Genomic DNA, 17473 nt, shown 5'->3' with positions numbered 1-17473 from the left:
ATCCTTTTCTTCTCATTTCTTTAAATATTCTTCTGGAATATTTCTCTAGGTTCCTTGCAGGACATTTAAAGCTCTTCTTTGGATGTTGACTGTTTTCTTTTTCCAGTCTCTGTCAAGATGATCCCACATTTGTTCAATAATGTCAAGGTGCGGGTTACAAAGCTGCCTCCTAACTCAGAGCAAGCAGACGGTTCAGTCACACGAGTAGGACATGAGCCTCCTTCCATCTATAAAAAACCCTTCGGTGGCTGCCTGATGATTGCATTTCATTTAACAACTGCAGTCTGACTTGGACTGCGTGCAATTACTCTCAGACAAATTTTTGAAGTTTTGAAAATAATTGCTGTCTTATTTCTGAATGCAGACAGATTACCAACATGTCGCCATCAGTCTGAATGGCCCTTTGTCAAGCTGGCTGCCAGCTGGTTGTATTCTGGTTGTATTCCTTTAGAACGGAAAGACTGCTGAGCGAAAATTGAATAAATTAGTTAAATATGAATTAGACAGCAAAAGAAATGTGAGCTTTGATGATTTATCACAATATCAACATTTCACGCAATTGCCAACTTGACCTCATTCAACTTGTTCGCCGACGGACTCCTACATATGGCAACATTAGTTTTTTTGTTAGTGTTGGTGTGTTTGACTGTCTCATTTTACATTTTTAAAATAAAAAATGTAAAATGAATTAAAACATTTTAATTAAATAAAACAGATATTGAAAAAGTTTAACTTTGAAGACATAATTTATATGTTACTGCAATACTTTGCAAACTGCAAAATACTGTATTATAAGTGAAGTATCATGGGGTGTCTGGTGATTCCCACCCTGCTGAATATAGCCATGTACGCATGTAACCGTAATTCTACTTAATAAACTGAGAACAACTACTCTACTCTAATACATCTCTCTAAAAGAATCACAAGATGATTAACAGGACTGGAAAGTAGAAAACTGCTATAATCTGTACTTACAATGTGCTAAAAAATATAAGAGTGGATACAAACAAGGGTCATCTCAACCAAGAAGTGCAGCAAAGGGCGAACACTGACAACAAATTGTCCTTCTCTTAGTCAGTGGGTGCACAGTGTGCTGCTAAAAATGATTTTGCATACTCTGGATGTTCCACTTCCGAGGAAGAGAAAGGCAAGTCAGATGTCAGTAGTAGCAAAGGTCTAACAAACATAGCGCTCAGGACTTGACCAACAATCATCAACGCACTCAAGAAACAGAATTTTAACTTTATTTTATTTTCATATATTGTAATGGTACAAAAGGAGAGCCTGAACATTAGGCAAAGTTCAGTTGTCCATTGTTACAGACGTCCCACTTAAAAAGCCAGTGTTCAGTCCACTTGGCAACAATTAGTAAAAGGCCTTGTGATACAGACAGTGCTGAGTGAAACAAGTCCGTCCATCCAACTTTTAGTTTACATTTAACGTGATCGCTGCTTAGGTTTAAAAGCGTTCCTTCCAGTATCAACGCACACATGGTTTCAAATGAAATGGATGGAAATGAACCGTTTTCCCTGATCCACAGGCATCAGAATACAGAGATGAATTGTACAGAGCAAATACAATCATGATTTATGTTCCATACACAGGCAGAAATATAATGCAACCACGGCAGTTTAAGAAAAATCTAGGGCGATGAAAAGGAAATGAAACTGTCTGGAAATGTACAATCTTGGGAAATATTAACAGATGATATACTGATGTACACAATGCCCACACTGGAGGGTGAGCTCACCTCCATTTACAGTAAGTCAAGATTGTCGAGTCGTTTCTGCTCAGTTGTGAAGTCCTGTTTTGTTTATTCAAAAACAGCAGTGTCCAAAGGGAAACCAGCAGCAATATGAATGATGATTATGAGCAAGAATAAACTGACCAGTCACGCTGCTTCACACAAACATTGCTTAAGTGATACATAATTTAGAAACACACAAAAGGAATTGGGAAAAGCTGGAAAATAACAAAAAAGAAGAAGAACAAAAACAAGAAAAGCTTTTATACGCACTGACTTAATGTGTTTGGGTGAAAATGAGCTGAGACTATATCTGAAACTGCTAGAGTTTTCTTGTAACCAAGGAGCACGTATGAGTCATCAAAACTTCCTCCTTTTGGTTTCGTGGGAATGTCTGACTGACCTTTTCCTCGGACCTTCACCTGATTCACTAACAGAAAAGGGAGTGGGCTGAAAATTAGACGCATGACTCAGAGGGACATGACGGTGAAGGACTGTAGAGCCGAGTCACAGCTCAAAGGACAGAACAAAAATGACCAAGGCAACTCGTCACCATAATATTTGTGCGTATGTGTCCAAACATACGCACGCAAAACAAACAAACTCCCAGATAAAAACATATTCATGAGAATTTTGACAAAGTAGTGTGAGAGAGTGTGAATGAGCACCATCCATCTTCGCGAGTTATACTGACTATACAGGCTCTACTAGGAAATAATTTAGGTTTTTATATATGTCTGAACTCCCAGAACTAATGATGTGACCCACATGTTAAGGCTAAAATTTTATAACAAAAAATGTGCGTACAGTTGTTATCCTTGGGATCAAATCAAGCAACCAGGGCTTTGTAAATCTAAAGTCTGCCATTAAAACACAACAATATTATTGCCCGATATTAGCTAATCGCCAATGTATCGGTATTGGCATTTACAACAGTGTTGCTGATAAATGAAAACTTTAAAAAAAGAAGAGACAGGAGAAACATCCTTCAACCATGTCATGAGTGCTGATGTTGCATAGATTGTCCACCGGAGGGCAGTCTGCAACTTCCCTTTCATCAACGCGTGTTTGGAACGACGCAAACACAACAGCCGCCTGATCCCAGCAGAGCGGAGGTGAATAAATAACGACGCATAAAATACATCAGGAGAATTTGTTTATGTTTAGTGCGTTTGAAAGAGAAAAGAAAAATATTGGAGTATTGGCTTTTTAAGTCACCAAATATCGGTATTAATATCAGCCGGGCCCTGTCTGCCATTAGTACCACTGTACACTGCTTAAGTGCTGTGTGCAAACAGAAAGCTTTACAGACAACCTAAAGTTGACTAAGGCCAGTTATTAGTGCTTTGAAAGTGACACTTTCCTGGAATAAAAACCTTAATTAGCAATAACAGGAACGCTACGTATTGGCAACAATGAAGAACAACATGATACATTGTTTTTAAAAAATAATAACAATCAATAATCAGACTAGATGGGCTAACTCAGAGTAAACTGCCAGTTATAGCCCAACATCATACACATTTCTATGTTACTATATTATTTACTTGCCTATTTTTGCGGATTGATTGGCAGGCCGGCAGGCCAACAGTCCCTATCCGCATACTTGGCACTGCTCACGTTTATCCCGCAGTATGCAAGCAATTCAATTTAAGCATTCAATCCTTTCCAGGAAAGCTGAGATTTCCTGTGGATGAATCTGTTTCTCTGGCATTATTGCCTTTTTGCTTCCATCTGCAATCTCTGTTGCAATGTTAGCACTAGTTGCTCGTCAGCTCACATAAAGCTAAAGCTCCTATTTGTGCCTTTTAATACTGCATGGGAGCGCTTTACTAGTTCCCCCTACAAGGACATTTGGATTCAGTCAAGGCCTCAGTAAACAAAATATACCGTGAACAAAGGTATAATTGTATCATTAGAGTTAACCTTCCTTTAAAAAGCTTGAATCAAAAGAGAAAAACAGCAGGTAGGAAGAATACGGTACACATGAAACAAACACATTAAATATTTCAGCTATACATTTTACAGCACAAGAAATAAAAAACGAGCCAAGATTGTGATGTTTGCAATCATTCCTGGGGTATAAAGCTTGTAAAATCTAAGGCCATATTAGCTGCAAGAGATGCTTGGCTGGGGTGAACATGGCAGAATTAGTCCAAATGATGCTATTAAATCCAAAGGCCTTAATAAGGAAAGTGTTTCAAGCAAACCACGCATGTTACATTAATTTGGTCCATAGATGGTGGGAATCACATATTGCATGTTCGTTTTCTCTCTCCCTCTCTCTGCAAATGTTTCCCTTCTGTTGTCTGATCTAAATGTTTCTCCACTCTTCCATTTCCTGTTTGTCCTCATCTGTCACTTAGATAAACAGATTACATATAAGTGTCTGCTTTTGAAGCTTGACTCAACTCTTCTCAAACAGGAAGTATCTAAACTTTCCATTATCACATCTGAAGTTCATTTCCTTTGGGAGTCCCACACATGTAAAGCTTGACTAAAGCTTCATAAATCATATGGCGCATTAAAAAAAAGGAATAAAGAAAAGAAGTACCTTCATTCTTGTTCATTTTTTAAGTGTATTATCTACTCGATGTGTGATTAGCAGTATCTATGCTCCATATATTTTAACTAAAAAACCCAAAACAAAACAAAACCAAAAGAAATCCGCTGTGACTTGTAATGCAAGGACAGCTAACCTCACATAATTACATGTAATTACAACATAGCAAAGAAAATAACAATAATATGGGTATAGCTTTGACAATTTCTTTTTAAAATAAATGCAAAACCAAAACTACACGTCTATTGTGCATAACATTGCATTCCAATATTCACAATAAAACAGCCCTTCTCACAGGCCCAAACATAATGCTAATGTATGGTACAATTTAAAAGTACACCAAAATAAATTCTTGGCCTTTTCCCAACACATTACAAGGTGTCATATTAAATCTGATAAAGTAACACACTCAAAAAAAAGTATAATGCTCGTTGAAACAGAAAGATTCAAAGAAAGAAGATGGATTTGTCCACCATAACTTCCCATGCAGTTAACAAACAGCCTGCCTCACAGACTGATGTTATAGTTTAACAACTGCAGGGTATTTAGACATTGAACTGTAGAGTGTGTTCCCATTTGTTTCCACTGAATATTTGACAGCTTTGTTTCTTTGAAGTTCATTTTCTGAGCTAAGGCCTAAGCTGTGAGATCACCCGTGAGATGATTTGCTAATCTTCATCAAGTCATTTTGTCTACGTAAAAAAAAATGCCTCAGAGTAAGTCGAGCATAAAGAAAGCCAGAAGGAAAAACAACACGGCGAAGCTTCATGCCTCAACACATCGGCTATCAGTTGCGCTGTCATTTGTTCGATTACATCTGCTAGCACAGTGAGGCACGCTGCACCTCATCTGCAGATATAACCGTATAAAACTCAAAGGTGATTTTCAGTCTCGAGGCCAGAGAACGTCAGGCTAACACTCTTCTGTGCATATTTCCTGTTGATAGTAAAGTAGTGATAATCAGCACATTTAGATCACTGGCAAGGTTGAATCGTGCAAGTTTAAATAAACGGGTTTGCTTTGGACAGTTCCTATTGTGGCATGCATACTCAACATCACCTGGATGAAACACTGAAAGGCCACAATACCAAACCACCTTTCATCGCCAAGCTAGGTTATGAGATTATTCCACTGGCAGGCATGAGACAATTCCAAAAGCCATCACTTTCCTGTGCCTGTTGGGCCAGAACTGCTGCATCTCCTTCAAAGTTTCACAAAATTTCATTGCTTCTTCATTCCTCTGATCAAACTTCTCTCCTCTGCAGCTGTCCACAGTGGTTCGGCTCAGGCTTGTTCCTTATCGGCCCTCCACAGCTGCTCTTTCACTTCTGAGGGAAGCGTGTTGAACAGGTCCTCCTCCACCACCAGGCTGCTCTTCTTCAACAGTCGGCACTCTCCGAGCTCCACCGGAAGACACTCCAGACGGTTCCCTCGCAGCTCCAGCTGAGTCAGCCCGGTCAGTTCCCCAAAACGTGACGGTAGAGTCTGCAAGCAGTTGTTCCCCAGATTCAGAGTACGAAGTTTCTTACACTGGAACAGCTCTGGGGGCAACGTCTCAATCTGAAATGGAGAGGAAAGGAGGAGGTTGCAGTTACCCTGGCCTGCTGAGGCAGTTACTAAGCAAAACATGTTTCACATAATAAGCAGCTCAGTTGTAGATCACATTAATTTCAGATGCTAACCAATTAAAACTACGACAAACAGGCAGGATCACAGGAACAAAATCAAAACTAGGTTAAATCTAGGCCTGCAGTTATATATGGGTGAACACGGTGCAGGCCAGTATCGACTTTGGTGACTGCTATGAGCAGATCCAACATTTACTATAGCAACTTAAAGACGGTTAATAACGAGATAAAAGACTTTTAAACAGCTGGGTTATTTTAATTATGATAACCATAAAATAAAGCATCTGTATTGGCGACAGACAAGCAATCTCTTGCTGCCACCTCCAAAACAGCATTGAGTTAAATGTGACTTGATTGGTTCAAATGTTTTGCCAGGTTTGGTTAATTTCAGCTGTTCTTGGATGCCGGCTCTGAGAGTTGAGTATCACACCAGTAAACAGAATCTAGGCATCATTTTAGATTACTTGTAAACTTTTGTTAAAGCCTTATTACACAATTCTACTAAATATAACTACTGTGTGCATTTTTAACCAGCTTAGTTTAGGTAGCTGGAGTGCTAGCTATTAACAAAGAAATTTTTACTATTACTCAGGATCAACCGAGCAGAGCACAGCTGATGTTTAGACAGCTGATGTTTTATTCAAATCTTACCCTGATACTACATTCATGTGTTTGACCAATCAATGTATGCAACCAGGTCTTTCGAAGCTTAGCTAAAAAAAACATTCCCACGTCCCATGGGTTTTGCACTCAACAATAAAGCTACGGGTTGACAGAACAATTTTACATCTAATTACGAATTTTACGCAGGATGCCCTTCCTGACACCACCCCATAAAGAGGCTAGTCTCCATTCTGAATTGACCCAGCGATTTACACTATGGAGCAAACACCCAATACTACGTAAAACTGGAATTTAATCTGACTCAAATGTGATATTTAGAACAATAAAATAACAGTGGGTTTGCGATGTAACCACCAGAACGTGATACAGGCAAAGAATTTCACAATTTGTGCATGTCTGCTAAAGACTTAAAGGTTTGAACAAATTTAGGACTTGAGTTTACTTTGTGTACCATGAACCTCTGTTTGAAAACAACAATGCAGTCACACTCTGTTAAAAACTTCTAAACATTAAAAACCTTTTTTTTTATTTGGATAGATAATGTGCTGGAAGTTTAAAGAGGATTTTAAGGAAAAGAGGCCCCGAGAGCCCAAAACATCAAAAGGACCCCATTTAATGGAGCTATTTGTAGCCGCACACAAACCTGCTGGAAGCTATTTTCAGCATGCAAGCGCAGTAGAAAGTCTAGTAAAACAGCAGTAATAATAACCTTTACTGAAAAACACATGATGCTGTATGCATGCTCAGTGTTCAAAACAGTATTATCAGGAGAATTCACCAAGTGTTTCTTTAAATTCTCACAGTAAACAAATGTGAATGAAATGCCCCAAAGCAAATAACTGAGTTAAAGCTTAAATGATCTCCTTCATCAGAAACCACAGGCTTCAATCCAACTGTGAATTTTTAGCATGATTGAACATGTTAATGAAAAATAACCAAGTTTATGATAATCTGCCACCTTAACACAGTGAGGGAGGCTAGTTTTGTGGAGAAAAGTGACACATTATACAAATAATACCATATACACTTTGTAATAAATACATAGCAATGACACATTTTGGTCCGCTTGGAGTTCACTTGGATTTTTTTGTGTGTGAAAAGAAGCCAAACCACAGGAAAAAGCTACAAGTTTACAAATTCATCAACTAATTTAGACCAGCGTAAACAAACTATAAAAGCGCCCTTAGACAAAGACTTGGACAGCTGTCAATATACCTGGGTGGTCCACCTAAGTAAAGTCTTTGTATGGGAAGCACTACATTCCTACTGTTATCTTCAAAGGCATAATTCTACACCAAGAACATGTAGATATTTATAATGGCTGACCTCTGTCAACAACTTATCGGGTTTTTTAAGCGAACCTTACTGACATCTATGAGAAAGATAAAGGGGTGGAAACATGACTGCAGAATGAGAGAACTTGATAACTTTTACTACACTTTGAATCACCTTGTTGTTGAATTGTGCTATACAAATAAACTTGCCTTGCCTTACAATGAATAATTTAAGAAATTCTTCGCTACTCACCCTGTTTGCTGTCACTGCAAAATACTGCAGGTTCTGGAGGAAGCCCACATCTGGGTGGATGCTGGTCAGATTGTTGTGGCTCAGGTCTAAGAAGCGCAACTTGCGGCAGAAGAAAAGCTGGCTGGGGATCCTCTCTATCTTGTTCCTATTCAAATAGAGCCTTTCCAGGTTGGTGAGTGTTCCGATCTGAATGGGGATATAGGCAATCTGGTTGTACCACAGCTTCAGGCACACGAGGCGGTGCAGGTGCTGGAAGCTGATGATCTCCTCTATCGTCTTCAGATTGTTGTCCTTCAGGTCGATTTCCTGCAGGTTGTGCAAGCTAAAGATGGAGTGCGGAATACGTTCGAGATCGCAACGAATGAGCTCCAGCTCAGTCAGGTTGACCATTTTCTTCAGGCTGTTGAGCACCATTAGTTTGGTGCCCTCATTGTTGATGGAGAGCTTCTGAAGGTGCACACCCACATCCGTTACCACCTGGGGAAGCTTAGTGAGGTTGCTCTTAAGCCGTAGCACTTTGAGACTTTTGAGCTCTCGGAGCCCATCGATGACAATGTAACGATTATTCTCAGCACTCAGGTTCCCGGTTAAATGCAGCTCTCTGAGATTCTTCAGGCTGTAGATCCACAATGGGATCTCCTTGATATCAGTGAACTTAATGTGGAGGGACTTCAGATTCTCTCTTAGAAAGGCCAGAGCTGGAGCCTCAATTTTAGCCGGGGTGTGATAGAGCCACATTTCTTTTAGGTTGGAAAGCTGGGCGATGATTGGAGGGATAGTAACATCTGGAATAAGTTCCAGCTTGAGCACCTCTAGTTCAATCAGATCAAACACCGTGTCTGGAATCCCGCTGAGCATGAAGAGGTGCAGCTCCAGCTTCTCCTGGGAGTTCTTGGTGATACGCTGCCGTAGCTTCTCCAGTGTCCACTCATTGTTCAGGTTGAGTTGCCTCAGCTTGTTTTCACTCACCTCTGACAGAAACACAGCGAAGCGCTTGGAGTAAAGAGGGTCATACTGATCTATCATGTGCAGCATGAAGGCAAAGTCGTTCTTTACATCTGGGATGTCACTGTAACTGCTTTCCTCACGGATTGCTTCAAAGGAGTATCGTTTCAGGGAGCGGCTGAGCATCCAACAAAGAGTGTACATGCAGATGAGTCCATAAACCACCACCAGGGAGATGTAGAAACAGGCCAAAATCCTGAAAAGAGTTGCTAACGGATGGGCGCAATGGAACGAGCTGTACCCGGTTAGATTCTGAATATTCTCTGTGCACAGCACATTGAAGCTGATGTGTTTTACATAGTGGGCTGTGTAGCCAAATATCAGTATAAACTTTATTACCTTGATAATGGTCTGACGTATGTAAAGGCGGTACACTATATCACCCTCCTCTACATGTATTCTGAACTTTTTAACCTTTTCAAAAAGGGCCTTGGCCTGCTCCCCTTCCTTTTTATCTAAAACTCCAGTTTCAGAGCGATCAACAATTCCTTGTTCAATTCTGGTCTTTGTTCGTTGGAGCATGGGCACACTGGCCTCAACATCCTCGCTCACGCTTGAGGCCTTCTTGTCCATCGAACCGTTCATTTTCCCCACAGGCTTGGGGTCGCTCTCCTCCACCACGGTCTCAGACAAAGCTCTCGTTGTCCACGGGGAGTCGAAGCACTTGAGGAGGATGGAGACAAAATGTTCCACTTTAGAACTCGTGCGGGGGAACTTAAACCAGAAGTTGCTGCAGGCCAGGAAGATTAGAGTGTGGAGTAGCACCAGATAGGGGAAATATTTGGCAAACCAGTGTAGTTTTTTCTCATAGCAGACTGCGTCTACATAGTTATACTGATGTCGGTCAAGGTCATACTGAATGCCTTTGGGTTCCGGTGCGTAGTGGGTGGTCAGATTCGGCATGGGCATGACTTCGCACGAGTCATTAACGACCCACTTGCAAGGCAAGCAGATCATCTTGTCCTGTGTGACCTGCAGCGTCCCGCCGAACACCGCAATCATCAGCATGACGATTGAGATGTAGTCTGTGAAAACGTCCCACCATGGCTTCAGGATGCGGTACGCTGGCTGGGTGTCAGCAAAGTATCGGAGCTCTGTGACGGGAATCATGATGGTTTATCTAAAAAAGCAGAGACAACAGAGGATTAGTTCATGACATGTTAGGTTAAACTGTGTTTTGAAAACCTTAATGCTTTGGGGCAAAACTTTGTATAAATTACACTCAAAATATTATTCCTGCCTGTTGGCAGCTGACTGTGAATATTTTAAGCTTTTTCCTTATGAAATCCAGTTGAATAGCTGTTTTTCTTTGATAGCTTCTATGCCAGTTTCTGGGATTAAGCCAACCATTGTTTTCATTAGGAATTAATCCTCTAATTATTTCGTCATTCATTATTTCTAAAATGCCATGAAATAGTGAAAAATGTCCACTATGGTTTCCTGAAAGAATACATTTACAAATTACACTCCAAAACTATGACACAGTCAATTTACAAATACATAAACCAGAGAGAGTCTGATGGTGCACTGGAGAAGCAAATGTTTGGATGTCTTGTTTTTTTGCATGAAATATGATTCAAATTATTAAACCATCTATACAGTGAAAACCCATATTCCCAACAGCAATCAAACATATTTGCCACAATGTGTCTTGGAGAATATCACAGCACTGAAAATAGTACTAAATGGATACCATAATAGCATCACCATTTCATATAGCAGGATAAACACAATCCTTTCATTTTACACTGCACAATTGGAAGGAAGCTTGCTTTAGTCTTGCCTTCTTGCTCTTATGTTATGTCAATATTGATGTGAATATTTTAAAAAGTCAGACAGCAAATTAATAAATGCCACACACACAAATAGCACTAACTTACAATTTGCCTTTTATCCTGATGTAGCCCAACACGCACCTATGAGCAAAGAAGTGGAGGTTACCAGACTAGAAACACACAAAACACGATAGTTCTGATAGCTATTTGTCCTACAACTAAACAAAAGATCCTCTGAGCATCTTGCATGGGACACAGCACATTGCAGAGGCAATAGCAGCACAGACCCCGAAGCAGGCATGTTCATACAGACTCGGTGTCTCCACCTGTACTGTTACGTAGCCCTTTCTCAGAATGAATACGTTTTAACATGTTACTCCTTACAGAAAGGGCCACGAAGGAATGTATTCTCCCAAGAAGCTATGTAAAATCCTGCAAAACCAACAAATTTCCTGATTGTTTTCCCCCAAAAAGTGAACAATCCAAACAAGCAGGAATACTTAAATTAAAATCAAGAAAAACAACTTGAAAATGGATGCTAAACCCATTACTGAACACAAAGCTGCTGCTGGTCCCACGAAAACACAAATCCCCCAAAGTGAAAAACTCCTGAGGCTTGAGTATGTGTGTAAAAACCACAATCAGGCATCTTTTTCAAACAGTAAATAACAATAGACTGAACAATAAAAAAATAGAGCAGTCAAAGCAGCTTTTTTTCACAATTCAAGATGTTTTAAAGGATCATATTAGCCCAAGTATAACCTCCTACACAGAAATACAGTTTCATGTGGACACAAATCTGATAGTAGAAGAAGAAACAAATCAACTGTAATAGTACTACTTATTTTTCTTCTTATAACAGTAAGGAAGAATCAAAAACAACAAAAACTGCATCTCCCTGTTTGTTCAACCACCCCCTACCTTATGAAAGAAGATAGCTGCGCAAGTCCTCACAAAAACGCATTGTTTTTTATCCAGTTCAAACCAGAATGGCAGCGGAGTCGCTGTTGGCCTCCTTCGTTAGGCTTCTGCTTTGCTTTAACACAGAAATTACAGCACACTGAGACCCCAACAGCTGCCACAATACCCTTAACTGTAACCAGTCAGATGGTGTTATTCCACAACAGGCTATCTTTGACTCCAATGCAGTGTACACTTCCCTGTACCACAACAGATTCATGACAAACCCAAAAGCATTTGACATGCTCAACTTTAAAATGTGACAGATGGAAATTCTGGTTTTGCAATACAGTGAAACTGCTGCATATTTTCACTTTCGTGTCTTGAAGTCATTGGTGTGTCGCTTAGATCACAAGTTTGCCACAATAAGCTCATATAAACTCCAAGTTCCATGTAACATAAACTAATTGCCAAGATCTTCCAAGAATTTCACACCAGGCTCTGAAATAACCCTAACAATAATAATGGATGATCCGGTGAGGTCACAATGTACCACTAATATCTTTAATTCAAAAGAACATCCGAGGTTTGTTTCACTTCATCCTGGCACAGGAAAATAAACACCAGTCTGCAAGCAGCTTACCTTGAACCACACTACACTTCTCCAAAATCATCCCTCTAATAATTTCAACCAAGGACTTCTCTGAGGAACTAAGGACTTCCTGTCACTATCCCTGGTGTAAAATAAAAAAGGTCAAGACAGGATAATATAGTGACTGTGTTCTTTCTTGTTTGCTATGTTACCGCAGTACATTTCTCCTGATTTTCTTTCTCAAACAGAGATGCCTTTGTGCAGGCGAAGTGCAGGTGAACCTGACCACCGAAACAGCCAGTGTATTACAGAGCCAGAAATAATTTCCCTCAAGGACACTAGTGTCCATTTGGTTTGTCACAAAAACAAATGGACATGCCTCTTTTGCAGTATATAATGGACTTTCCTTTAAAATAACCCCGAGCAACCCCAAGTAGCTTTAAGTGATATCTGACAGCTAATCTCCAAAAACTAAATGAACTCCAGTGAGGGGAAAAAAAACCCTTCCTGTGGGGCTTAAACTCAAAATCCCACAGGAATAAGTCGCAGGTTCGTATGGGTGCCACTCCCTACTGCTCCTTAGTATAGATTTTTGGTGGTAGGCATACTTTAATACCAACAACTTTCCAAAGACCTTAAAAAAATAAAGGACTGAAGGACTTTCTAAGGACTTAAGGTCATCATCAATGTACACATGCAGGACAAGAGTGTGCGTAGTGCAAAGAGCAGAGCACAGCATGTAATCGTGAAAGAGATGAGAAAAACCCCAAAATGATAACAAAATAAAAAGAAAAGGAAAAAGAAAAACGTGCTATAATCTTTGTTATGTGTCCATGATGAGAAAACACTGAACAAGATGGTGTTAACGATGGACAGCATGTCTCCAATGTGATTTGAACCCCACTGAATGTGCACATGACACCTTTGGGAGAAACTTTTAGTAGACAGAAGAGACAAAGTTGAACTTGTTGGCAAAGATAAACAACATACTTTGAGGGAAAAGGGCACTCTATACTAAGGCTAAAAGCTCAACTCAACTAGGCTGGATATTTAAAAGCTGATATGATTTTTGAATATTCAAATAGTAATTAAAAAATGAGATACTTTATGCCTTAATAATTCCTTGGTTTTTTTTACTGGCATTTGCAAAGATATAATACACTACTATCACCCAAAAGGGATGGTAATGCACATGCAAAGCCAAATACAGTGAGAGCTGTCAAAAACCTTCAAATAGAACTTAAAAAATAATGCAGCAAAGCTAGCATATCACAAGTCTGCCACAACTATACAACAGTCGTCAGAGAGGAGTATGTTGGAAGGATGTCTTTGTAGAATATTATATTTGATTAGAAATGCCTGCTAATCCAAACCTTGAAGCAGGGTGGAGGTAGCATTATGGGTTGGAGCTGTTTTACAAGTTCAGAAGACTTTCCAATCGAAAACACTGAATTTAATTTTTGTGTTTAATTCAGCAGTCTACGAGCAGAAGATTTTGAAAGGCTGGGTCATACAACAGGACACTGATTCAAAACATATAAAAAAAATACAGATAAGCCCATGTCTCAAGCCACCACGAATTTCTTTAAATGTTGCTTCCAAGGAGCCAGACTTTATTGTAACTGTTTAAAGTGGTTATGAGCAACAATTCTCCAGGCTTTCTGAACGTTTTTCAAAACCTTTTTCTTAACTAACTGGCTGCTTTTTGATTGATTGAGTATCTGAGTATTTTTAGAGAAATTATTTTCATTTATTTGTTTATTTACTTCACTTAACACTGACAAGCATAAACAAGACACCTAACTCAAGGGATGAACGAGTGTTGTGTCTTAGCAACAAACTCATTTTAAATTGCATCTTTCGACAGTTCGTTACTATTTTTGCTCCAAGTTGATTGCCAAATAGCCATTAGCTAAAAACTTGGCATACGTCAGCATGAAGAAATTGCACAAGTGGAGGACAAAAGAAGAAGTTTCAGGCATAAAAATAATTTTGCAGTATACGAAAATGAAAAAAAAAAATGCAGCAAAGAAGCCATTTTTAAGGAAGGGAAACAGGGAGAAAAAGCTGAGGTAGATATGAGCTCAGCTAAAAATCAGCGACAGCTGGTCTTATAGAGTGATGAATTTGAAGCTTTGGGGTCAAAGTGTCATAGGAGGAGGTCAGGAGAGAGGTACAACTGGGAGTATGTACAGCCAAAACACGGTGGAGGCTCAGTCATGGTTTGGGGTTGCATTTCAACAAGGGGTGTTGGGAATCTTATCAAAACTAATGGAATTATGAAAGCACAAAAGTGCCCCTAGATTTTGATCCACGATGCAATACCAGCAAACATCCTAGAAGAGCTTTGCATGTAATTCCAGAAGAACTATTCCTGAAGACTACCCATAGAAATTACAAGAAAGCTACCTGTGAGATATCAGGTAGTGTTGAAGAACAAAGGTAGACATACCTTTGTTAGAAGGGGTGGCTTCTAAGATCATTAGAAGCCACCCCTAAAGAAATGAGGTGTGGTACAACACTTGCACAGTAATGACATCTCACTCATGACTGTGTCTTTCCAGTTAAGATTATGACGGCCTATTAGCGTAACTTAGCAGAAGACCACATCACAACTAATTAATTCTGGTTAATTTCTTGCAACTGTACACATGTGGACAGAAAGATGGACAGATACCAGTGCTGCCAGCACTTATTGCAGGCAGGAAGTTTTATTACATTCACTTAGATTGATACACGCTATAAACTCCTCTGTGTTTGAAACATCTCTCAATATTCCCTTGGCAACTACTTCACAAATTTCCATTTAAGTGCCGCAAACATTTATAGGACCTCCAAAGCAACAGAGAGCATCACTTTACTAACGTCTTCTACGCCCTGTTATCACGTGCCATACAGCAGAGATGACTAAGGAACAGCGTGTTTTGGATCCCTTCATCAGTTCACAGTTGTTGAAAGTATTACACCCAGATCTCAGGGTTGTGTCAACAGCATCCAGTCCAGGCTTGTTGCTCCAAATGTGCTGGAGTTGAATATCAATTTTAAGCGACGAAAATCAGCTTTTTTCCACCATATTTTGACACTGTGTGGTACAAATAATGTATCATTTGAAGATAATGAGGTGAGAAATCATATATGAAAAGACTAAATGGTAAATGGCCTGTATTTGTATAGCGCTTTCCTAGTCCTTAAGGACCCCAAAGCGCTTTACACACTCAGTCATCCACCCATTCACACACTGGTGATGGCAAGCTACATTGTAGCCACAGCTGCCCTGGGGCGCACTGACAGAGGCGAGGCTGCCCTCTGACCACAACCAGTAGGCAACGGGTGAAGCATCTTGCCCAAGGACACAACGACCGAGACTGTCCAAGTCAGGGCTCGAACCTTCCGATTACAAGGCGAACTCCCAACTCTTGAGCCACGATTGCTCCGACTAATCCTACCTTGGTCTGATTCTAGCTTTTCAAAGGAGGATCCTTGCACATAACAATTCCAGCACTTCCCAGCACTATGTGGCAATAACTACATAACTATGTGATCTGGATCCAGCAAGTCAAAGACATTGATTAGTTTCCCGTTATTATTTTTCCATTTTAGCTAATACTTAGTAAATCCTGATAAAAGTCTACATAAGGCTGTTAGGGGGCAGTTGAGTTGCTAGTCTACATCAGCACTACATATCAGCAGTGACAGTGTTTTCTAAAGCCACAATCCACTCACACTTTATAAAGAGGTCCTTGACCACAAAACTGTTGCCTAGAACGCGGAAAAGAAAATGAAAAGAAAAGAAATTCAGGCCAAAAACTTGAGATCGTTCTTCACAGCCCATTTGTACAAAGCAGAATTATCACAGCTTCCGATCTCAGCCCATCTGCCCAGCCCTGGGGCATCAAATCAAGGGATGGAGAGGACAAGGTCTAACAACTGCTGACTCACAAAGAATGTACACCAGTGATGTCATGCTCTCACACATGTTCACAGTAATGAGAGGTCTGAGACATAAACCGTTTAAAACTACTTTATAAAGACATATCCTGATCTTATAAATTAATCATTCTAACCATATTTGTGTGCCTAGCCTGCCAATGGCAATATTACTACAGCAATGCGATAAAATCATAAGAGCTCTTACATGTATTTTGTGACTCTGTAGTAATAAAAATGAGAAGAAGAACAGCTCCTTATGAACTTAATATCCGAGAAACATCGAGTTACAAAACAGAGCTCTCCTGTTTTCCACTGCATGCACATGCTTTGCGGCTGCTGATGGGAAAACTTCCGTGTTTTAATCTGCTGTTTATAGCTTCAGTGTTTTATCAGCAAAAAACTGTTTGCGCTAAAAATCCCAGAACACCTCGCCTGGCCTTTAGCTATGGACAAAAATGCATTTAAGCAGGACCGAGAATATTTCATTAGCTTAAAAAAAATCAATCCGAGGCGGTAACACAGTCGGATAAAATTACATGTAATCCAACCCCCCCAGAGCGACCTTTAGTTAGGTGGTCCTCTCCACAGCAAGAGTCAGCAGAGCAGGGACGGGAAACGATGTCTCATGTCGGTGCTCAGTTAGCAGTCTGCGGCAGCTAACTGGTTATATACCAAACACCCTGAAAAATAACAAAAGACCCACCTGTTTTGCTAAAGCTGGTGTCTCTCGCCTCCTCCGCACTCTGGTGAAACATTTCTCAAACAGGCTTCAGAAGCTGAGGCAGCTCGGACATCAGGCCGGAGCCCCGTTATGCTGCTACGGTAGAAGAAACCCGCAAGAAGGCTAGAGCGGTGCGGGACCGTCGGCTCCCACAAAGAGCTCTGTCCGAGCAGGGACGGGGGAAAGTACGAAATTATACAGTTTTTCAAAATAAAAGCACAACCCTCTCATCTCACTCTCGCTCTGTCTCTCTCACTTCTGTTTCCCCCTATTTTCTTTTAGCTTTCCTTTTTAAGTTTTATTAAATTAGATAAATAGGTTAGTTATATATCTACTCCCAGTCGGTCGCGGCAGATGGCTGCCCCTTCTGAGACTGTTTCTGCTGGAGGTTTCTTCCTGTCAAAAGGTTTCTTCCCACACTTACCTTACAGTATAAAGTCTGTGAGACAAATGTTGTGATTTGG

At 40.2% G+C, this 17473-nt stretch overlaps 1 protein-coding gene across 3 annotated transcripts; it reads right to left on the bottom strand.

The window, feature by feature from the left end:
* Positions 1 to 1222: 1222 nt before the first annotated feature.
* lrrc8aa (leucine rich repeat containing 8 VRAC subunit Aa) lies at positions 1223 to 17173 on the bottom strand. Of its 3 annotated transcripts, none has more exons than XM_026173413.1 (4): positions 16992 to 17173; positions 10972 to 11007; positions 8087 to 10211; positions 1223 to 5867 (listed from the first exon to the last, which is right to left on the bottom strand). In XM_026173413.1, exons 3-4 carry the CDS (start codon positions 10199 to 10201, stop codon positions 5592 to 5594), a joined length of 2391 nt encoding a protein of 796 aa, XP_026029198.1. In that variant the 5' UTR covers positions 10202 to 10211; positions 10972 to 11007; positions 16992 to 17173; the 3' UTR covers positions 1223 to 5591. The 3 variants fall into 3 exon arrangements, with proteins under 3 accessions (XP_026029198.1, XP_026029200.1, XP_026029197.1); XM_026173415.1 differs by lacking the exon at positions 16992 to 17173 and adding an exon at positions 11788 to 12266; XM_026173412.1 differs by lacking the exon at positions 10972 to 11007.
* Between the last annotated feature and the right edge of the window lie 300 nt (positions 17174 to 17473).

The sequence above is a fragment of the Astatotilapia calliptera genome, chromosome 7 (assembly GCF_900246225.1).
Source record: "Astatotilapia calliptera chromosome 7, fAstCal1.2, whole genome shotgun sequence".
Taxonomy (NCBI): Eukaryota; Metazoa; Chordata; class Actinopteri; order Cichliformes; family Cichlidae; genus Astatotilapia; species Astatotilapia calliptera.
This window is presented reverse-complemented; position numbering and strand designations above follow the sequence as displayed.